This window comes from Acanthopagrus latus, chromosome 24 (assembly GCF_904848185.1).
Source record: "Acanthopagrus latus isolate v.2019 chromosome 24, fAcaLat1.1, whole genome shotgun sequence".
NCBI classification, from domain to species: Eukaryota; Metazoa; Chordata; class Actinopteri; order Spariformes; family Sparidae; genus Acanthopagrus; species Acanthopagrus latus.
This window is the reverse complement of record NC_051062.1, coordinates 15,209,986-15,233,979: the sequence shown is the minus strand read 5'-3', so window position 1 is coordinate 15,233,979 and position 23,994 is coordinate 15,209,986. Positions and strand designations below refer to the sequence as shown.

At 43.2% G+C, this 23,994-nt stretch overlaps 3 protein-coding genes across 3 annotated transcripts; all 3 read left to right on the top strand.

Moving 5' to 3' along the window:
• Positions 1–189: 189 nt before the first annotated feature.
• LOC119015137 (zinc finger protein OZF-like) lies at positions 190–2,659 on the top strand. The gene is made up of 2 exons (XM_037090832.1): positions 190–807; positions 1,140–2,659. Exons 1-2 carry the CDS (start codon positions 636–638, stop codon positions 2,237–2,239), a joined length of 1,272 nt encoding a protein of 423 aa, XP_036946727.1. The 5' UTR covers positions 190–635; the 3' UTR covers positions 2,240–2,659.
• A 626-nt stretch (positions 2,660–3,285) lies between these two features.
• LOC119015129 (gastrula zinc finger protein XlCGF57.1-like) lies at positions 3,286–6,607 on the top strand. The gene is made up of 2 exons (XM_037090821.1): positions 3,286–3,911; positions 4,270–6,607. Exons 1-2 carry the CDS (start codon positions 3,740–3,742, stop codon positions 5,595–5,597), a joined length of 1,500 nt encoding a protein of 499 aa, XP_036946716.1. The 5' UTR covers positions 3,286–3,739; the 3' UTR covers positions 5,598–6,607.
• A 1,519-nt stretch (positions 6,608–8,126) lies between these two features.
• Positions 8,127–22,757, top strand: LOC119015116 (NLR family CARD domain-containing protein 3-like). The gene is made up of 9 exons (XM_037090790.1): positions 8,127–8,314; positions 8,620–8,748; positions 9,876–9,954; positions 10,094–10,307; positions 10,463–12,239; positions 12,338–12,511; positions 13,041–13,214; positions 20,964–21,010; positions 21,137–22,757. The coding sequence occupies exons 1-9, from the start codon at positions 8,130–8,132 to the stop codon at positions 21,688–21,690; spliced, it is 3,333 nt and encodes a 1,110-aa protein (XP_036946685.1). The 5' UTR covers positions 8,127–8,129; the 3' UTR covers positions 21,691–22,757.
• Positions 22,758–23,994: the final 1,237 nt, after the last annotated feature.

Here is a 23,994-nt window from a genome sequence, read left to right as displayed (position 1 = left end):
GGTGTGTTGTGTTTCATATGACTGAGCCTACAATTAGGTCAGAGGACCTTCATTTATTAGACAGTTATATAATGTGTCACTTCACAATGAAGGTAATTGGTAATATGTGTAATAATAAACACATTCTGCAGACACTTTGCTTTTACTGTGAAAGGTCTGTTTATCTCCACCATTGTAGTTCCGCCACTTTTATTTTGAAAATCCGCAATGAAGCTGTTCTCGAAAGCAGGCGTTCTTCCGGTGGCTAACATGCTAACTGTTTACGTATCAACGTGTCGACTGGAACGCAGCAGCGTCTGTTCGGATGCGTTTAAATTGACTTTATGAACATAATCTGGATTTTATTGTCTCAGGCAGCAAAGCTAAAGGAAGCTAGCGTAGCATGCGGAGCAGGAAATAGACGGAGCCGGAAGTAGTCGGAGCAGCTTCGTGTTTCTCACCGAGACAACACGTCCAGATAAACACGTCCTGTGTCCGAGTGGACTCTGTGCTGTGACTTTATTCAACATGTTTCACATCTGAATCATCTCCTGGTGTCCCGCCAAGCTAATGAGGCTAACTTAGCTCTCCGCAGGAAGTAGACGGAGCCGGACGTGCTGTCTGTGGAGGAGAAGTTCTGCTGTGACTCAGTGAAAATGTCTAAAGTCCAAACGCTGAGAGTCTTTGTGAAGCAGCGACTAACTGCAGCTGCTGAAGAGATATTCGAGCTGTTTGAAAGAACGATATCAGAGTACGAGGAGGAACTGTGTCGACACCGGAAACTACTGGACGCTGTTTTACAGCCTCAGGTCCAGTTACACAGAGCAGGTCGGTTCTGTTCGAATTCTCACTAGAAGATTAGATTCTGTCCTTTTTATTAAAGCCTCACATCATTTAAATCTCCCTTTTATTCTGAAAGTCCCTCCAGTAATCAGACTACAGCAGCCTACAAAATAAAAGCTGCCTCTTTTCAATCACCAAACAAAACAAGTATCCATCTGCCGCGTCTTTGTTGTTATGAGTTAGCTAAAGAACTGTTAGCATTATTTAGCCTAATTACAGCATTGGTTAGCTTAAGTTGGAAGTGGTATCAGTGGGTTTAATGTGAAGAGGAAATAAGTTTTCTAAAACATGTGTATGTATTTCTTTATTCTCTGCAGACATCCAGCTGCTGTCAGTGAGTAAAGAAGAGGATCCTCCTGAGCAGCAGGACTGGAGCTCTGGACTGGACCAGGAGGAACCACCAGAGCCGCCCCACATTAAAGAGGAACAGCAGGAAGTGTGGGCCAATCAGGAGGAGGCTGACGTCACTGAGGTCACATTCACTCCTGTCACTGTGAAGACTGAAGAAGATGAAGTAGAAAACTGTGGAGGACCAGAGCCAGACAGGAACGTTAAGCCTGATAGTCATTTACAACCAGTGACACATGACAAGACTCCGGACGTTTCTGTAGAATGTTGGGTTCTGGATGAGACCAGGGAACCTCAGTCCGGTTTAAACCTCCTGAACAACTACCGAGGAGTTACCACTGGTGAGAAATCGTTCCCGTGCTCAGACTGTGGTAAAACATTCAGCCAAAACGCAAATCTGAAAACACACATGAGAATTCATAGAGGAGAGAAACCATTCAGTTGCTCATTTTGTAGCAAGAGGTTTATACAGAAGATACATCTGGTCCGCCACCTGGCGCTGCACACGGGGGAGAAACGACACAGCTGCAGCACTTGTGGCAACAGGTTCACTTGGCATTATCAGCTCAAAAACCACCAGTGTGTCGGTCGTCAGTCCTCACGGTTTCATCTAAGCCGAGAGCATTTGAAGATAGAAACTGATGAATTAGACAAGAACCTTAATCCTGAAAGTGCTACAAGCTTTGGTTACGATGGACAGCTGCAGAAACACAATGGAGTCCAAACAGGACTGAGGTCTTTCAGCTGCCCAGTTTGTGGTAAAAAATACCCTCAGAATAAATCTTTAACAGATCACATGAGAATCCATTCAGAAGGAAAAGGATTCAGCTGCTTGGTGTGTAAAAAGATGTTTCCATCGAGAGGAAGTGTCGTGACACACATGAGGATCCACACGGGGGAGAAACCCTTCAGTTGTTCCGTCTGTGGGAGAGGATTTACAACAGGCTCAAATCTGACCGCACACATCAGAGTCCACACCAGAGAGAAACCTTTCACATGCCCCGTTTGTAAAGTGAGATTCAGTGACAGAAGCACTTTGTCCAGACACGTGAGAATTCACACCAGGTAGAAACCATTCACTTGTTCCGTTTGCAGTAAAAGCATCACGTTGTATGGAAATCTGAGATGACACATGAGAATCCACGCGGGAGAAACCATTTGATTGCAGCATCTGCAATAATAGATTCAATCAGCTTCACCAAAACATCAGTGGAGATGCTAGTTGAGCACATTTCATCCAGCAGGACTGAAGCATGGAGACCAGCCTGATGTTCATTTAGTTTCTGTCTTTATTTGTGTCTGGGTTACTTTATTACATCTGGGAACTGCACTGTTAAACTCTAAATGTGTTCATTGATTCGAGATTTGATTAAATTTGTCTGAGGACACGTTCAGATTTGTGTCTCAATCTCGTGTAGTTGTTTCTCTGGGCTTGCTGCTGTCTCTGCTGTCTCATGAAGCAAAAATTAAACTTCATTTTCTCCCTCAATTCTTTGTTGGCCGATTCTGTTTGAGAAACATGGGAAATCACAAGGTGTAGTAGTTTTGAAATGTCTTTTTATAAAACACATTGTGTGAATTTATCAGATAGACTCGTATTTTTATCTTGGCTGGGCTGCAAAAGAAACCGACACAAGTGCGTCTATCTAAAAATGTCTCAGCAAACTGTTATCATAAGGAATGCTGTTGTGATGGAGACCCTGACCCACAATGCATTGTGACTCTGACATCATCACATAATCACTATCAGTAGCTGCTGACAGTGACAGGTTAAGAGCAGAAGAAGATGAAGAACTGTTTTACTTACCTATCAGACCACGGAGGACAGATACACATGATAACTGCTCCCACAGTTGTAATAATATACACATTGTGTTCATCAGTGAACTTGAGAAATGTATATAAAAATAAATGAAGCCAGTTTGATTGCAATTTTATGTTATTGTTCCCTAAACGACAAAGTGCCTCTTTAAATATCAACACAACGTGCAATATTCAGAACATCGTGTTTTTGTATGTTCACGCCGGTACAGCAGGCGGCGACACTCAACTTCAGTGACGTCAGTTAAACAGAGACTAGAAGAAGAAGAAAATCTCAGATTTATTTTGAAAATCAGCGCAGAGCGGCGCAGGAAAGTCGTGTACTTCCGGTCACTAACTGTTCCTCTTACGTGTCACGTACAGACGAGACAAACTGAGTGAAGCAGCGGAGTCTGCAGGTTCGGACCGACTTGTTTCAACCCGTCCGGATGTTTCACCGCAGACTCGTCTCCTGTTAGCACAGAATGCTAAAGGAAGCTAGCGTAGCTGAGGAGCAGGAATTAGACGGAGCCGGAAGTGCTAATCGGAGCAGTTTCGATAAAGAACAAACTGTTTAGACAGCACGTCCAGATAAACACGTCCTGTGTCCGAGTGGACTCTGTGCTGTGACTTTATTCAACATGTTTCACATCTGAATCATCTCCTGGTGTCCCGCGGAGCTAATGAGGCTAACTTAGCTCTCCGCAGGAAGTAGACGGAGCCGGACGTGCTGTCTGTGGAGGAGAAGTTCTGCTGTGACTCAGTGAAAATGTCTAAAGTCCAAACGCTGAGAGTCTTTGTGAAGCAGCGACTAACTGCAGCTGCTGAAGAGATATTCGAGCTGTTTGAAAGAACGATATCAGAGTACGAGGAGGAACTGTGTCGACACCGGAAACTACTGGACGCTGTTTTACAGCCTCAGGTCCAGTTACACAGAGCAGGTCGGTTCTGACATGATGTTCTGTTCTGTTCTGTTCGTCCTTTTGAAGACAAGAGAGAAAAACAACAGAGCGACTTCAGATATATTTGACCTTAATACTGTGAAAGTTACATGAAACCACAACTTTAAGTTCGTGTTATACAGCCTCGATTTTAAATGAATTAAAATGACTTTAATCACATTTTATTACTCAGGTATAATTTCATGAAATACCACTTTTGCTTTTGAGAGAAAGCCTTTTGAATAACCAATAAACCATCTAGAATTCAAATGTTTTGACTGAACGTTCGGTCTGAAGAAGGAACATTTAGGAAATTTCTTTCTTAAAACACGCGTCTGTATTTCTTTATTCTCTGCAGACGTCCAGCAGCTGGCGGTGAGTAAAGAAGAGGATCCTCCTGAGCAGCAGGACTGGAGCTCCGGTCTGGACCAGGAGGAACCACCAGAGCCGCCCCACATTAAAGAGGAGCAGGAGGAACTCTGGACCCATCAGGAGGGAGAACAGCTTCAAGGGCTGGAGGAGGCTGACATCATCAACTTCACTGTGAAGAGTGAGGAAGACGATGAGGAGAAACCTCCGTCCTCACAGCTTCCTCAGGGACGAACTGAGGCAGATGTAGAGGACTGTGGAGGACCAGAACCAGCCTGGAACTTTAATCCAGAGGGTCTTTTAGAACCATTTACTCATGACAAGACGTCGGACTCCTCTGAACCCGACTCCTTTACCAGCGACGACTTGAGGACGAGCGGTGGACCTCCGTCAGGTTCACACTGTCTGAAAAACAGCGGACGCAACACTGGAGAGAAATCAATCAGCTGCTCTGAGTGTGATAAAAAATTCAGCTTCAACTCGCAGCTGAAGAAACACATGATAACTCACACGGGGGAGAAACCGTTCAGTTGCTCCGTGTGCAGCAAGAGATTCAACCAGAAGATTCATCTGACGCGCCACATGGCGCTCCACACGGGCGAGACGCGATACAGCTGCAGCGTTTGTGGAAAAAGATTCATTTGGCATTCTCAGCTCAAAAACCATCAGTGGGCCGGTTGTCGGTCGTCACAGCTTCACCAAAGACAAAAAGGGGCTGATGGAGAGGACTGTGGAGGACCAGAACCCGTCAGGAACTTGAATCCTGGATCTGGTACGAGCAGCGGCCACGAGGGGGATCAGCAGGGTCACGCAAGAACTCATTCAGAAGAGAAATGTTTCAGCTGCTCGGTTTGTAAGAAGTCATTTCAGTGGAGAGGAAATCTTGTGACGCACATGAGAATCCACACAGGAGAGAAACCCTTCAGTTGTTCTGTCTGCGGCAGAAGATTTGCCGCCGAGTCAAGTTTGCCCAGACACTTCAGAATTCACACGGGGGAGAAACCGTTCACCTGCTCAGTTTGTAAAAAAACTTTCAGCGACAGAAGCGTTTTGTCCAAACACATGAGAGTTCACACCGGGGAGAAACCGTTCAGCTGTTCTGTTTGTGGTAAAACATTCGCACAGACAGGAGATCTGAGGCGACACTTGACCGTCCACACCGAGAAAACTTTTGCCTGCAGTGTTTGCGGAGAAAGATTCACTCGCCTCGCTCATGCCAAGAAACACAAGTGTGTTGGTGAGAACAGTGGAAGTCAGTTCCAGCAGGATTTAAGTTCTGAGGATCAGTTAAACTCCGACATACAGGGTCCAAACTAAGTCACGCGTCACGTGATCATGTTATTTTGTAAACGTTTGTCTACATAAGTATTGTTGTGCTTTTCTATAATACTTAACGTCGTTGATTTAAAATAGATGAGACGATGAAAACAAGTTACAGGTTTATTCAATCAACCTTTATTTGTATGGCACAGATTCACTACAGAAGTCGCCTCATGACACTTTCCAAAGTGAGCAGGTTCAAACCAAACTCCTCGATTCATTTATCTACAGAGACCCAAACTTCTCCGTCATGAGCAGCACCAGGTGACAGCAGAGAGAAAAAAACTGCCTTTAACAGGAAGAAAAAGTTGTGTCCTGTTCAGCAACATGACTTGACCTCCATCAGTCTGTCAGAGTCCTCCTGCCTCTGTAGTTTTATATATATATATTCTAACAGCTTAAACATGTTTTCTTTTAGAGAAGGTATAAAAGTTTGATCAGACATGAACTGATGATGAAATAAAAGCAGGTGGCAGCAGAGAATCAGTGGGATCAGAGATCTTCTGTCCTGACGACTCTCATCAATCTGTGTGTGACTCGTTTGTTTCAGACTCAGATTCAGTCGTTCATTTTCTCTTCATTTCTTTTGTTAAACGCTTTAAGTTATCACCAAATATGTTCAAAGCTTCGACATGTGTGTGAATCAATAAGTCCTGTACTGATTGTGGGTCGTTCCAACCAGCCAACTCACCCACAATCCAGAACAGACGAAGTAAAACCACATTTAATACTGCAGCCAGTGAATAGTTCAGAAAGAGCTGCTTTAAAAATTGTTAAATGACGGAAACATTCAGTTTTTATATTTCAACACTTTGACCTGAAAAACATTCAGAATGTAAAATCAAAGGGCTCCGAAGTTTTATTTAACAAGAAGTGTGTCACTCAGATGTTGATGTTTCTGGTTGTTTTATGTGATTTTATAATGATGAGAAGTGTATGATCGTGTTCATGACATGAGACGACGTTTGATGTTGAAATGAAACGAATAAAGATTGATTGAAAGATGATGAGGCAGACGTTCTTGACGCTGTGGCTGCGGAGGATTCAAACCCACAACCTCCAGACCAGCTCATCAGAGACCTGAACGTCCTGCTTTGAGCTTCTGCCTCTTTTATTTGAAGAGCTGCAGACTGACTCCAGGACTGAACTCAGGGAGGAACTCTGAAAGGTTTCCTCCTTTTAGAAACAGCTGAGCATCTGATTTTTTGAGTGTTGAGGTTCAAAACAGTGAAATGTGACAGAAACAAAGAGCTTCAGTCAGATCCAGGAGCTCAGGCTGATAGAGGTCTGGTCAGCAGGTCTGAGGTTGTGGGTTCAATCCCTGGGTAGTTCAGGTGATACTTAAACCTGATGTCAACAAAAATAAAAAAGGAACAAACTTATTCAGACCCACATCTGTTTGTTAACAATAAACAGTGGTAGAAATACCCACAATGCTTTGCTGCACTACATATAGAGCTGCCACGCAGTTAAAGTCGTCAGTACAACTTCAACAAACCTGTTTCTTCAACACGTGTGAATGTATTGATTTGTTATTGGATCAGCACATGTGATCAGATCAGATGATTGAAAACACGACACACATGATCACTGAAATGTTTCTCCTCTGTTAAAGTAGCTGAATATAAAACTCTTTTTACAGTTTGAGAGCATTTCTTTACGACAGCAGAGGACAAACACGAACACCAACATATTACAATCACATCAACATGAAGGAGGTGAAGAGAGAGAGACAACCACCAGACTCCCTTATGAAATCCCTCCATTTAGAGAGTTTTTGAGTCAGGAGACACTTTATAACCTCTTGAAACGCTGTTTGTGACTGATTCTTCATTATTTGGGCCTTCCTGTAAATTCGGCATGTGTTAGCTGGTTGTGGGTCGTGCTGCAGCGCCCTCAGTCTAACAGGAAGACTCCCAGTCTGAACACGCCTCGCTGGCTGTTTACTCCTCAGAGTTTAGTTTCACTTTCTCTTACAGGTGTGTCGCAGATCGTTTTCTCCGTTTGAACCTCCAGCTGAAGGTAATGTAATGAATCTGACATGTTGGACTCGCTAACACAAGCTCTACTTTTCATTGTTACACCGGAAACAGAACAAAAAGTGAAGCTCGGTTGTTTATTTCTCGACGAACTCGTTTAAGTTTAAACTCGAGACGACGGAGGAGAAACAGCTGCTGTTAAGAATATCCGCCATTTTGTGCCGATACCTGCGGAGTGTAGCAGGTGAAATGAGAGCAGAAGTTAGTTGGTCAGTTGTAACTCCACCACAGCGTCGTGACGTCATCTAGTGGACTGATCCAAGTCCAGCAGCTGATGTTCTGACAGGAGACGTGACGTCAGTGAGAGACAAAACTCACCTGAACACACCTGAGACTTTCATATTTTATAATAACACAACAGGTTATTAGAACAATTTCTGCCTCTTGGTTAAATCAACTTGTCAGTATTTGTTTTGAATCAGTTATTTAACACATCAGATGAATGATTTGTGTTTCCTCTCCAGATGAAAGTGTGTGTGAGATGAGCAGCATGAATCAGTGTGAGGACAGAGAGGAGGGAGGCCCTCCCTCTAAAACCACTGGACCTGGACCAGGACCAGGACCTGGACCTGGACCTGGACCTGGACCTGAGCCCAGCTGTGTGTCCTTCAAGAGTGACAAGTCAAATAATCGTGACATTAATTTTAAAGCACAACTACCTCCTGCTGTAAAGAGGTGAGCTGTTAATAACATTAATATGTGACTGATTCATGTTTTAACTGTGGAGAAAGATGTTTTTTGAAACCTGATATTTATTTTCAGCTTCATTCTTCTTCACTTGAATTTATCTTCTCACTTTAGAAAGCTGCCCAATAGAACCAGTCTTCAACTCTTCATTTCACTTTATTGAATTAGTTTGGTCCAATATTCTCTGAAGGTTTATTCCTGATGTTTTCCACTATTTTATGGACAGAAGCTTCTGTGTCTGAAGACTAGAAAGTGAATTAACATCTCTGGTGGTCTTCTTCTCTGTCCAACAGGAGACCAGCCTCTACTGGACCTGGACCTGGACCTGGACCTGGACCTGAGCCCAGCTGTGTGTCCTTCAAGAGTGACCGGTCAATTGATAGGAACATTGATTTCAAACAAGAACCTTCCTCAGACAGACAGTAAGTTGTTGTCCTGTTTCTCTCTGGTGATGTCTGTCCTCATTAAATCCAGTCTGACCAGTTGTCCTGATGGTCTTCATGTTCTCAGAGTGATGATGGAGGTCAGAGCAGGATTAGTATTAAAGGACCAGTTCACATTTCTTCATGTCCGTCCCTCAGCAGCTCTGACAGGACAGAGTTCCTCCTGTGGACAAACAGCAGTGACTCACCTCCTGCTGAAATCTGACCTGCTGCTGAGGAGAGGAAGGGCTGTGTGTTCTATCTGACGTTACAAGGCCCGACCCATCTGGACCTCATGGGGCCGGTACCGAAACCCATATGAAGAGTAAAACACTCTGATAACTGATGTATCAGCTGATTAGATTTAAATATATAGAAACAAATAACTTATTTTCTGATGTCTTAAATATAGTTCAAACACTTGAGACAAAGATATGAACTGAAGGCAGAACATTTGACTGTTTTACAATATTTATTAAATATGCAACAAATATTAAAGTGTCACAAATACGTCTAAAGTTACGTGAAGCACTTTGAAACTCAGACGTTCAGTATTTCAACTCATGTCTACATGAATAAAGCTCATATTCACAAATGATGAATTCATTATTATCTTTATATTCAGGCTGTTGTGTCGTTAATCACACAAAAGCAAAACACAAAAAAGTCAATAAAGACTTTCAGGTCACAAATTAAATATCAAAATCAAGTTTGTATGAAAAACAAACCAGTAATTTAGTTTTTTGTTGTCAGATTCAAATTTATTGCAGAAACAGCTTGTGTTAGCATCCAGCTAGCTTGTGTTAGCATCCAGCTAGCTTGTGTTAGCATCCAGCTAGCTTGTGTTAGCATCCAGCTAGCTTGTGTTAGCTGTGTGTTGCTGTCCACAGTATTAAACGGGTCAATAAGAGCTGGAGGGACTAAACCAGACAAGCTGCTGAACCAACCCAGTAAACTGACTGACTGTTGGTTCACAGTGGGATCAGCAGTACGACCAACACTGTGATGTCAGAGGAAACATCTGATTCAATGATGTCATCAACACTTGAACTCAAAGGACCTTCAGCTTGTGTTTGTCTCTGAGTGGACAGACACAATGTGACTGATTCTTCATGATTCCTCCACAGAGTCGACCAGGAGAGCTCAGAGGTTCCCAGAGGTCCGTCTGTCCAGCAGCATCAGACACACCTGGACTCCATATTTATGGTCTGTACATGAACAACAACTACTTTTACATCCAGTCTGTTCACAATAATCTCCATGCTGCACTTTACAGACCAGTGGTGAATCTGTCCAACATGGATCTGATGTTAAATGTTGTCATTCACATAATATTCTGTTTCAGCTGCTGGAGGAGAACATTGTGACTTTTGTGAAGAACGAGCTGAAGAAGGTCCAGAAGGTTCTGAGTTCAGATTACCCAGAATGCTCAGAGAGTCAGAGGGAGGATGAGGAGGATGAAGAGCAGAGGAGGAGCAGCAGAGAGGCATTTCTGAAGATCACACTTCACTTCCTGAGGAGAATGAAGCAGGAGGAGCTGGCTGACTGTCTGCAGAGCAGTAAGAGGATTTCTCTAAAGATTTAACATGATGGATCATCAAACATTTACTGAAGTCTGATGATGATGAATCTGTTTATATTTACAATCTTTAGAGGAAGGAAATTGTCTTATTGTCTTTATAAATATATCTTTTTTTGTTGTGTGTTTATTTAGAAAGTCATTCTGCAGTTTGTCAGCGTGAACTGAAATCTAACCTTCAGAAGAAGTTCCAGTGTGTGTTTGAGGGGATCGTTAAAGCAGGAAACCCAACCCTTCTGAATCAGATCTACACAGAGCTCTACATCACAGAGGGAGGGACTGCAGAGGTCAATGATGAACATGAGGTCAGACAGATTGAAACAGCATCCAGGAAACCAGACAGACCAGAAACAACAGTCAGACAAGAAGACATCTTTAAAGCCTCACCTGGAAGAGACGAACCAATCAGAACAGTGATGACAAAGGGAGTGGCTGGCATCGGGAAAACAGTCTTAACACAGAAGTTCACTCTGGACTGGGCTGAAGACAAAGACAACCAGGACATACAGTTCACATTTCCATTCACTTTCAGAGAGCTGAATGTGCTGAAAGAGAAAAAGTTCAGCTTGGTGGAACTTGTTCATCACTTCTTCACTGAAACCAAAGAAATCTGCAGCTTTGAAGAGTTCCAGGTTGTGTTCATCTTTGACGGTCTGGATGAGTGTCGACTTCCTCTGGACTTCCACAACACTGAGATCCTGACTGATGTTAGAGAGTCCACCTCAGTGGATGTGCTGCTGACAAACCTCATCAGGGGGAAACTGCTTCCCTCTGCTCGCCTCTGGATAACCACACGACCTGCAGCAGCCAATCAGATCCCTCCTGGGTGTGTTGACATGGTGACAGAGGTCAGAGGGTTCACTGATCCACAGAAGGAGGAGTACTTCAGGAAGAGATTCAGAGACGAGGAGCAGGCCAGCAGAATCATCTCCCACATCAAGACGTCACGAAGCCTCCACATCATGTGCCACATCCCAGTCTTCTGCTGGATCACTGCTACAGTTCTGGAGGATGTGTTGAAGACCAGAAAGAGAGGAGAGCTGCCCAAGACCCTGACTGAGATGTACATCCACTTCCTGGTGGTTCAGTCCAAAGTGAAGAAGGTCAAGTATGATGGAGGAGCTGAGACAGATCCACACTGGACTCCAGAGAGCAGGAAGATGATTGAGTCTCTGGGAAAACTGGCTTTTGATCAGCTGCAGAAAGGAAACCTGATCTTCTATGAATCAGACCTGACAGAGTGTGGCATCGATATCAGAGCAGCCTCAGTGTACTCAGGAGTGTTCACACAGATCTTTAAAGAGGAGAGAGGACTGTACCAGGACAAGGTGTTCTGCTTCATCCATCTGAGTGTTCAGGAGTTTCTGGCTGCTCTTCATGTCCATCTGACCTTCATCAACTCTGGTGTCAATCTGCTGGTAGAGGAAAAAACAGCAGACCGTCAATCTACAGAGAAACGTCTCTACCAGAGTGCTGTGGACCAGGCCTTGCTAAGTCCAAATGGACACCTGGACTTGTTCCTTCGTTTCCTCCTGGGTCTTTCACCGCAGACCAATCAGACTCTCCTGCGAGGTCTGCAGACACAGACAGGAAGTATCTCACAGACCAATCAGGAAACAGTCGAGTACATCAAGAAGAAGTTTGAGGAGACTCTGTCTGCAGAGAGAAGCATCAATCTGTTCCACTGTCTGAATGAACTGAACGATCGTTCTCTACTGGAGGAGATCCAACAGTACCTGAGTTCAGGAAGTCTCTCCACAGATAAACTGTCTCCTGCTCAGTGGTCAGCTCTGGTCTTCATCTTACTGTCATCAGAAGAAGATCTGGATGTGTTTGACCTGAAGAAATACTCTGCTTCAGAGGAGGCTCTTTTGAGGCTGCTGCCAGTGGTCAAAGCCTCCAACAAAGCTCTGTAAGTGTGGAGAAGTTTCTACGGGATGCAGGAAATGTGCTGTTATTGACCCAAATAGAAATATAATTTTCTTATTCTGCTCATTATTCTTTATCCAGACTGAGTGGCTGTAACCTCTCAGAGAGAAGCTGTGAAGCTCTGTCCTCAGTTCTCAGCTCCCAGTCCTCTAGTCTGAGAGAGCTGGACCTGAGTAACAACAACCTGCAGGATTCAGGAGTGAAGCTACTTTCTGCTGAACTGAAGAGTCCACACTGTGTCCTTGAAACTCTCAGGTCAGGATTCATTATTTTATTTCATTATTTCATGTAACTGTACAATTGGAGCAGGTCTAAACCAGACAGGTTAAAAAAAAAGTTAAAAAAAATATATATATCATATGTCAGAGGATCACAGAAATAATTACATTTCACTCTGATGGAAGCATGAATGCATTTTGTATAAAATGTGGTTCTGTCAGTTTATTCTGTACTTGAGTCCTGATTGTCATGAGGTTTGGTTCAGACATTCATGCTCCCCTCAGGATGAACTGTCATTACTTTGGTGATCCTCTGACTTTTCTTCTAGCTCCATCATCAGGTCATCATTTTAATCTGTACAATATGTTGGTTCATGACCAAATATTTGCAAAACTAATGAAATTTCCATCAGCTTCAGTTATCCTCTGTGTTTTGTGCTTATTAATAAATGAGTGAAAACTAAGATGATGAATATAATAAACGTTAAACCCTTAAACACAGATGTGCACTGAGTCATCAGGACCCTCAGCTGACGTGTAATGTGTGTTGTTTTGTGTGTCTGCAGGCTGTCAGGCTGTCTGATCACAGAGGACGGCTGTACTTCTCTGGCCTCAGCTCTGGACTCCAACTCCTCCCATCTGAGAGAGCTGGACCTGAGCTACAATCATCCAGGAGACTCAGGAGTGAAGCAGCTGTCAGCTCGACTGGAGGATCCAGGCTGGAGACTGGACACTCTCAGGTATGAAGAGTCCTGCTGCAGCCACAGACAGTCAGTGTGAGACTCTGTAGATGGTTCAGTGTCGGGAGGTCAGCTTTGTTTACTCCACCTCCAGTTGTTCAGTTCAGTTAAGGAGAAAATGCAACATAGCACTAAGCCAAGAGTTACAAGTGAAGAGAGGAAGATAAGAAGAAGCGATGAAGGTCAGCAACCAGGAGGCTTTTGGCAGAAATACTAAAGTTAGGCAGCAAGACATGGCAGTACCAAATGTAACTGCTACAGGGAAAAGTTAGATCCAGGAGTGTTCAGCAAATAAAAGTATCTTGGCTCTACAAGATCAACAGAGAGATAAACTGTGAGTCAGTTTACCTTCAAATATCTTGCAACATGGACGGATACACTTGCTTTACCAGTAATTATAAAGGGGACTACATATAAGTCAAAAACAACATAAGTATTTATTTATTTATTAGTGCAGTCAAATTGCTCAACATTGCACAAACAATACTCTGTATTCACAGAAACAAACAGTAAATACAGTACAGATTCCATATCAGTAACAACATTTTAAAGATTCTGTTCAGCTAAATTAACTTTTAGTACAAGTGAAAGTGCACACATCCAACAGTGAACTATAAATAGGAATATAATCTGTGGCCCTGGGCCGTAAAATAAACCCCCGCAGCCCCCGTGAGGCGGGAGGCCCCACATCCCATATGGGCCCCACCTGTAAAACAACCGTCTTTTTTTAATTTATTTTTTATTTGTAGGGTTCATGTCATGACATTGTCTGTATTTTGAGCATAACAATACAACAAATATTTAAGATAATAACTTTACTGGTCCATAATTTTCTTTGATATGTCTTTTGGTCCAACTGACGCGTTAGGCAGGAAATTCAAATCAGTGTCAGCACAGCACCACGGTCAGAGACACTTTGAAAATGAAACAATCAAACAGTGCCCAAAAACGGCACAATAAACAAAAGTTTGAGGAATTTACTGCCAAGCTTCTGAAAATACTAACTATATTTGGAACGGTAAATCCTGTCAGATGTGAAGGAGGCAGTGTGACGGGTGAATAGTCTCATATAGCTGACAGTGTTTACTAGACAGTGTTAGCAAGATAATCAGCCTAATTGTGTGAAGTTAGTGTGTGAGTTTTTTTTCATAATCAGAATAATATAAGGTTATAGCTTTCATATAGCCTGATCTACGGATAATTTGTCTTTATAATTAGGTACAAAAGGGCTATAGCCTACAGACATACTGCCTGCCACACTAGAGTCATCAATACAGGATAGGTTTCATAAATAATAGTACAAGCTGTAATCAAAAATATTAACCGGCATGTTAGTTAACAACTTTTTTCTGAAATGTTATAGCAACACAGCGACACACAGGTGGCCAGGAAGATGTAGAAAGGAACGGCGAGGTTGACGGGGATGAAACAGGGCAGCCTGATTGTAAAGACAGTGATCAACAGACAGGGCACATTATAGATGAGGGAGGCACCCCAGTGTTACCGTCAGATGAGGAGTCCACTGTGCACCTCGCAGCTTGAACATCCAGTCAGGGAGAGCATCTCCTTGCTTCAGTATCAGTTGAGGGAGAGTCCAGAGTGCCTCTATCTGCAACCAACCAGCCAGACAAACCTTCAGACAGCAGCACTGAGAGCCTCAGATAGCTCTGCATCTCAAATTAACCCAGAATAAGCTCTTAAAACTGACATGTTACCCCAGTGACAGGGCTAAAGTAAAAGTGTATTTTGAGGCAGGGACCGTGCAGATTTGAAGGTCTGTATCACAGAGATACAAAGGGAGGTGTTTTTCCAACGAGTATTACAACAGAATATCAGAGAAAGGTACAAAGATACCACGCATATGGTTGTGTTACTCCCCAAAAATGGATCGTGTCTGTTGTGAGCCCTGTTGACTTTTTGGTGAGAGGAAATCAGTGTCATAATTTGTCCTGGACAACAGGAAGTAATGACTGGGGCGCCGCATAGCTCAGTCGGTAGCGCGCGTGACCCATGTGCCGAGGCTCTGCAGCGGACCCGGGTTCGACTCCCGGCCCGGGTCCCTTTGCTGCGTGTCACTCCCCGTCTCTTACCCTGTTTCCTGTCCAAACTCTTCAGCTGTACTGTCAATAAAGCCGAAAAAGGCCAAAAAAAAAAAAAAAAAAGGAAGTAATGACTGACAAGGACTATCAGACACGTCAGAGAACACCAACATGCCAGTTTTCACATGGCAGCTTGTGTAACGAACAATATGTGGCAGAAAAATCTTACAATCGATGAGAAAATTTCCTCCGAATATAAAAATGAAGTCATCTTTTGTTCAGAGGTATTGACAAGAATTGTTGGCATTATCTTGACACTTGCATCCAGTAAGTCTGATTTCTGTGCAGATCGTAAGAGATAATAAAAGAAATAGGAGAATAAGAGAAATAAACAACGGAAACTTTTTGTCCGTTATAGAACTTCTTGGCCGGTGTGACTCTGTATGACAGAGGTTCATTACTAGTAAAAGTAAAATGAAATACTGAGGCCCAGAAATTCTAAATGAAATGATCTCTATCATGGCACAAAACGTTCAAGATGAAATAGTGAAAGAAATCCATGAAGCAGAATTTTCTTCTATAATAATGGACACAACTCAAGACATTTCTACAGTAAATCAACTCAGTCAGGTGATCTGATATGTCACTATTCTGAAAGATGAGCATGATAATCCATCACAGGTGAAAATACATGAAGGTTTGGTGGGTTTCCATGCAGTCCACCACCATCCACAAATATCGTCGTCAACGAACCTTCATCACCTGACGAAAACGAGACGAGACGCAACATAAATGGTGGTCATGTGACGAAAACTATGATCACATATTTAATGCAATGTTGTTGACGAGTAAAAACGGGACTAAATGTGGTTTACAAAATAAAAACTCTGCTAAAGTATCTCTTCAGTTTCGTTGACCAAAACGAGACGAGACGAAATGTAATAACATTATTTCATCTCACTATTATTATCATTATTATTATTATTATTTTGCAATATTTGTGTTTCCTGAGTCTCAGCTCAGGTGCTGCATCAGGTCGCAGGTGACGTCACTTCCTCAGTCCCCACCTGCGCAGCATTATTAAGAAGATGCAGCTGGTGGCTGAACGTTAACGACAACTCAAGACACAGAGTTCAGTCTGGCACTAAGAAAGGGACCGATGGCGGCCAGCCGGGGTTCAGTGTTCCCTCCGGTGTCTCCTGTCAGTCTGAACCCGCTGACAGTTTATAATCATATGGATGCTGTTATAATGTGCAGTGATTGAGATCCTGACCCACCAAACATCCTGGAAAGTGACAAAGTTATGTTTTTCCCTCTAAATTACATAATTACATGATTGTCATCAGTAAACTGGATGCTCTCTGACTAGAGTTTCGATCGGGCCCAAAAAATCCAGCTCGACCCGGTGCAGGTGGTGTCCGAGCCCGGCCCAGACCGACACGTTAACTGTAATTATTAAACCCGACATTTTGTAAATACGTGGGCTGTTATAACTGACGTTCTCAGCTACAATTCTGAGTTGTTTGAACTAAAGAAGTCTGTCTAGAATTATCTTAATGAATAATGCAACAAGGATGAAGCAAGTAAACTGCGTTGTTTGTTTATTCAGAATGGATCCAAATGAAATGTAAAAAAACATGAACAATGTCGAACACAGACAGTGAACAAGAATGAACTCTGGATGGCCTCGGAGTCTTCGACTCTTACATAGTTCAGCAAAGTTTTAGAATATATAGAATTTTTACAAACAAAATAAATATTTTAAAGATATTAACGGAGTGTACATCCACTGCTTAATGTCCCTAAAAAACTAGATTTTTAACAATGATCTACAAAATAAAAATGAACAAGTAAAGTTGGATTAGACTAAATGAAAAAGTCTTATTAAACTGCACAGTTCAGACACTCCAGGCTGGCGGCTCAGTTCTGATGGTAGCCTCCTGCCTGTGTATGAGCCTGTAGATGACGTGTGGGGAATTGAAATGTAACCATTATATAATTGCATAGCAATTAAAAAGCTATAGCCTGCTTACATTGTTCTACATGTTGTCATGCAAGAACAAGATTGCATCCACAGTTGCTGGTTTCAGAGCGGTCCTCCTCTGCTCAATCGTTCAGCCAGCTGAACTCCTGCTGTCTGCTGCTGCTGCTTGCAGGAGTGCAGAGCTCCGTTGACTTTCCACCATTTCAGTAGGTCCCTGTCATCCATGGCATGCCTCTGTGAAATGTACATAGCCACTTCATCCTCCTCTGGTTCGTTATCATGGTCTTGGTTCTCCCGCTCGGGGAGAGAAGGCTGGCAGTGTCTCTTCAGCCTCTCCAGCCAGAGGCCGACCAGGTTTATAGTTGCATATTTGTCTCCCTCCAGTTCTTTCTGGACATTATAGAATGGCTCCAAAAAGGTGACCAGAAAGCTCAGTAAGTCAGGTGCAGTATTTTCGATGCGCTCCAGCAGCTTTGGGTTTTTGTCCTGCACTGACGTGAGTGTGAGATAAACTGTGCTAAGTCTCGTCTCCTCCATCTGTAGCACTGTCTTCCATAATTGTGCAGCCAGGCCGGATTGTTTTAAATATCTGACGAGTCCTTTAGCAGCAGAAATGGTCTCACATACACTATATTACCAAAAGTATTCGCTCACCTGCCTTTACTCATTCTATGAACTGAAGTGCCATCCCATTCCTAACTCATAGAATTCAATATGATGTCGGTCCACCTTTTGCAGCTATTACAGCTTCAACTCTTCTGGGAAGACTGTCCACAAGGTTGAGGAGAGTGTTTATAGGAATTTTTGACCATTCTTCCAAAAGCGCATTGGTGAGGTCACACACTGATGTTGGTCGAGAAGGCCTGGCTCTCAGTCTCCGCTCTAATTCATCCCAAAGGTGTTCTATCGGGTTCAGGTCAGGACTCTGTGCAGGCCAGTCAAGTTCATCCACACCAGACTCTGTCATCCACGTCTTTATGGACCTTGCTTTGTGCACTGGTGCACAGTCATGTTGGAAGAGGAAGGGGCCCGCTCCAAACTGTTCCCACAAGGTTGGGAGCATGGAATTGTCCAAAATGTTTTGGTATCCTGAAGCATTCAATGTTCCTTTCACTGGAACTAAGGGGCCAAGCCCAGCTCCTGAAAAACAACCCCATACCATAATTCCTCCTCCACCAAATTTCACAGTTGGCACAATGCAATCTGAAATGTACCGTTCTCCTGGCAACCTCCAAACCCAGACTCGTCCATCAGATTGCCAGATGGAAAAGCGTGATTCATCACTCCAGAGAACGCGTCTCCACTGCTCTAGAGGCCAGTGACGGCGTGCTTTACACCATTGCATCCGACGCCTTGCATTGCACTTGGTGATGTGTGGCTTGGCTGCAGCTGTTCGGCCATGGAAACCCATTCCATGAAGCTCTCTGCGTACTGTACTTGGGCTAATCTGAAGGTCACATGAAGTTTGTAGCTCTCTAGCAATTGACTGTGCAGAAAGTCGGCGACCTCTTTGCACTATGCGCTTCAGCATCCGCTGACCCCTCTCCGTCACTTTACGTGGCCTACCACTTCGTGGCTGAGTTGCTGTTGTTCCCAAACGCTTCCATTTTGTTATAATAGAGCTGACAGTTGACTGTGGAATATTTAAGAGCGAGGAAATTTCACGACTGGATTTGTTGCACAAGTGGCATCCTATGACAGTTCCACGCTGGAATTCACTGAGCTCCTGAGAGCGGCCCATTCTTTCACAAATGTCTTGTTTCACAGTCTGCATGCCTGAGTGCTTGAATTTATACACCTGGGGCCAGGCCAAGTGATTAGAACACCTGATTCTGATCATTTGAATGGGTGAGCGAATACTTTTGGTAATATAGTGTATATCAGGCGTGTTGTCATCCAGTGCGTCAGCGTGCAGACCCTGGTGAAGGACAGGATTAATAAGACGATCTAAACAAGACAGCCTCCTGTACGGCTCCAGGGTTTGATTATGTTGCTGCCTTGATCTGTTGCTCACGCTGTTCGGCTGACGGAGCTCACAGACAGTCGCGGTGGTCCCAGACGAGACCACAGACCGTGTCCAGTGAACAATGATAATCCAAACACTATAACAACATGTGCAGATGAACAAACCTGTCCAATAATAAATACACAAAAAATGAAATCAGCTGGTCCATGATGCAGAACTCTCAGAACCAACTCTGTCCTCATGAGGTCAGTCAGCAGCGTCAGCTGGAGCTGAAGTGCACACACACACACACACACACGCACAAACACACACACACACACAAAGAGCTGTGATCCAGCAGCAGTCTATGTTCTGCTGCCACAAACTGAGGGACAGTGAGTGACAGTCAGCTGACAGTTGTTCATGTTATATGTGATGACACTTATTATTTAGTGTTGTGCTGTTATTGTCAGCTTTGGTTACACTTATATCTATGTTGTGTTTTCATCTACTGTACTAGTCTTTACACTACAGTGTTCTTCTTCTTTTCTTGCTTTGGCCACATGTTTGTGTGACATCGTGCCAATAAAGACATTTTGAATTTAGAAAAGTAAATAAAAAGATAAATGTACATTGTGAATGCAGCCTGAGCCATGCAGTGAGAATAAACAGGACATGTAATATATAATTTAACAGAACAGATGTGCTCAAGTTTCTATGTGAAGAAATAAAGACTTCACTTCAGACGATCTCTGACTACGACATGAAATATTCTAAAACCTCCTCTGATGTCCTCCAGTGTCTCTGACCGTACTTCAGCTAATTACCCACCAGGGGGCGACACTGATCCATCACAGACCTGAGAGCACAGACGGAAGCTGTTTCTGTCTTAAACGTTGGTTGTTAAATTGAAACCTGTAATGTAGCCGGGCCCTAATCTGGTGTTTGCAGGAACATCAGTTTTACTAATGGATGAAGTGGGTCAGGTCCAAAAGTTCATCCTGTCCAAACTTTTGTCAGTCAGCCAACAAACAAATCCTGCTGCTCATTAACACACTGAACAATAAGTGACTGAAGGGACAGACACTACGGATCAGTGGAGACAGGTTCTGGGTTTCAAACCTTCACTAAGTCACCGTGCCGAGTCTCCTTCACCCGCAGTGGCTCCGACCTGCTTTCTCTTCAGGTCTCAGTGATGTGGTGCTACCGGGCCATGTGAGATCAGCTCTGCACATCCTGGAGCTGTTTTCTTTCAACACTTTAATATAAAGTGCTGCCAAGGAAAAGTGCTCACTAACACAGATTTAGACAGATTTGTGAACAGCATTTGAGAGAAATGGTTCTTTTGTGTATATAGAAAATGTTTTCAGTCTTTGAGTTCAGCTCGTGAAAAATGGGAACAAAAAGAAAAGTGTTGCATTTAGTTTATATTTTTGTTCAGTGTGTATAGAAACATGAGCACAAGTTGACATTGGATCAAACAGCAAGCGTCAGGTCGCCCACAGGAAACAGCAACAACATCCAATAAAATAAAGAGGAAGTGATAAATCCAACAAGAGGTTTGTGTGTGTTCTCAGATGTTGTCGTCCTCTTTCACACACACCAACATCCTGTGGCTCACTCTCAGTGTGTGAGGAGAGTGGCAGAGGTGAAGAGGTTCAGGGAGAACAGGGAGAAGCAGCCTGATGGACAGATTGTGTTTCTGTGTATGAGAGTCATGTCATGTCCATGTTTGCATGCTGAAAGAGGATGTGCTGCTCTGACCCCCCTCCTCCTTTCAGGGTGGAGCCTGCTGGAGTCCGATGGTTGACACCAGGTCTGAGGAAGTGTGAGTGTCTTTTTACTGTCATTCATCAAAACACTGTGACATCACTCATTCACATCTGTGATGTCATCATCACACTGATGACACATTAATAACTGCAGCTGTGTTGTGTCTTTTTCTCTCCATCAGATTCCTGTGAGCTCACAGTCGACACAAACACAGTCAGCAGAAACATCAAACTGTCTGACAACAACAGGAAGATGACACATGTGGAGGAGGAGGATCAGTCATATCCTGATCATCCAGAGAGGTTTGAGTCCAGGTGGACTCAGCTGCTGTGTAGAACTGGTCTGACTGGTCGCTGTTACTGGGAGGTCGAGTGGAGAGGAAGTGTTTCTATATCAGTGAGTTACAGAAGAATCAGAAGGAAAGGAGACAGTAAAGACTGTGTGTTTGGAGGGAATGATCAGTCCTGGAGTCTGTGGTGCAATTATGGTCGTTACTCTGTCTGGCACAATAAGAGACTAACAGACGTCTCCTCCTCCTCCTCCTCCTCCTCCTCTGGTAGAGTAGCAGTGTATGTGGACTGTCCTGCTGGCACTCTGTCCTTCTACAGAGTCTCCTCTGACTCACTGATCCACCTCCACACCTTCAACACCACATTCACTCAACCTCTTTATCCTGGATTTGGACTCTACAGGACCAGTTCTGGTTCCTCCTCAGTGCGTCTGTGTGGTGTTTAGTGTGCAGAGTCTCCTCCTGTCACAGAAACATTGTCAGTGCTGAACAGTTGAGTCTGTACAGGATCACAGTCACATCAATCTTTCAGCTTCTTGTAATAAATTCATCATCAACTTTGTACAAAATGATTCAAACTGATTGAAAAGATTCTTCAGTTACATTTGAAACTTCTTCCATTAAATTGTGGAAATTGCGTTGACTTGTACTTTCTGTCATGTGTTGTTTTGAATTCTGGCTCTTGTTCCAATAAAATCCACAACTATCAGTGAAATGTAAGAAACAGAAAACATCGACTCGTCTGCAGCTTTAATTGTAAAGAATCATTGTGAACAAAGTTGTAAACGGACAGTAAAATCTGATCAAATGTACTCGACACTCCACCTGAAACACTCTGACTTGTTTCATGTGTTTGTAATGATGAAACTAAAAGTTTGATGGTGTTGGTTAACACATGTAATTATGTCCGTAGTGACAGAGTCATAAACTGCACAACATCTCTTCATTTCTGTCTGATTATTATATGAGAAGAAAACACATTTGAATGACAATCATTGTGTTTCTCTCAGTGTTTTGTGGCTGTTGAAGTCCGGCTGTATTTTCAGGACGTTTGTTGGATTTGAATCTGGTCCGTCAAACTAAACAGCTGTGAGAAAAGTCTTTCTCTGTCTGAGCCGGATGGCTGAAGATGTTTGGAAGTCTGAGAGCCGGATGAAATACTGAAACACTTTCAGAGATCACAAACTAAACTGTCCTGATGAAGTTTTTAAACAAGCGCTGAAGAGATTTGAGCTCATGTTTGATGCTTCTGAACGTTGATTTTCAGAGCAAAGAGTCCAAAACTTGTACAAATTGTTCCTTTTTGTTTAAATGTGACTTTGTTAGTGAAACGATCAGCTGACGAGTTTATAATCAGACTGAAAGATGTCGCACAGCGTCACTGAAATGTTTCTCCTCTGCTGAAGTAGCTGAATATAAAAGTCTACTTGTGTCCTCATCATGTTGTCTGTCAGTGTGGAAACTGTAAATAATTCATGTTGTTTTCATGCTATATTAAAGGAACCAGAACACATGAAGTGACATGTAGTGTGTTGATTTGACATGTGGACCTCCAGAACCTCGTCAGATTGTCCCGACACATTTTAGATGCTTCCTGTGGTCGTTAACAATCATTTACAACAGTTTGACGACGTGTTGCAGAGACAGTGAGGTTTATACTGAACCAGTCTGTAAGAGGATGATGTCATTATTCTACAGACGCCACACTGTGACATCACTGTGACATCACTGTGACATCAGGACTTACTGCACAGTGAGAAGTTAAAGTCCTCAGTGTTTCTGTTGTAAAATGAATGTGAACGTTTGAACACTCAGACAAAACACGACATCTGAAGACCAACAAGTAATCGATTAGTTTAGAAAGTAACTGTGAGTGAATGTAAACTTGTTCAACAGGAATTCACAGGAAGCAGCTCGACTGACAAACACAGAAGATCAGCTGAAGATTTCATTCAGCATGTTACTGATCTGAACATGTGACGTGTTACAAAGACACAAAACAGGAACAATATAGGCGACTTCTCTGTCACCAGACTCCCTTTAAAAAACACGAGATTTAGTGAGTTGTTGAGTTAAAACAAACTTTATAGACATTATGAAACTCTGTCTCTGACAGATTCTGACTCATTGTGTCCTTGTTGTAAATTCAGCATTAAATCTTTCAGCTGAAGATTTTTGTCTCCTTGTCAAAAGTGTCAGTTTGTGGCAGCATGTCTGTACCAGCCTGTCTGCTTCTGTGTCTAAAGTGCTAAAGTCTTACCTGCCAACACTGATCAGCTGTTTGAACACACTGTTTACACTGATTTCACCATTTACACTCCATTTATGAAAGAAGAAACATGTTATTGATCTGAACATGTCACATGTTACAAAGACACTAAACAGGAACAATATAGGCGACTTCTCTGTCACCAGACTCCCTTAACAAATGTGTCAGTTTAGCACAGTGTCGCCAGGTGATCGATAATTATCTTATTTGTACGATAATTTTGCCCTCTGTACGATGTACGATCAATAATCCCAACAAAGGCCAAATATCCGATAATTTGACCATTCCGTGAATGTGTGGTTGTCTGTCGGAGTTTTTTTGTGAACCCTGAAGGCATCTGTTTCCATGTGACAAGTTTCCAGCCAATCGTGCTTTTCTAAATGTGAGCTACGAGTGACGTGCATGCGTTTGCCTCAGAACGACGGTCATGATTGGCTGAATAGTCCGCTGTGCCCGCCCCCCATGAGCGAGGAGAAGAAGA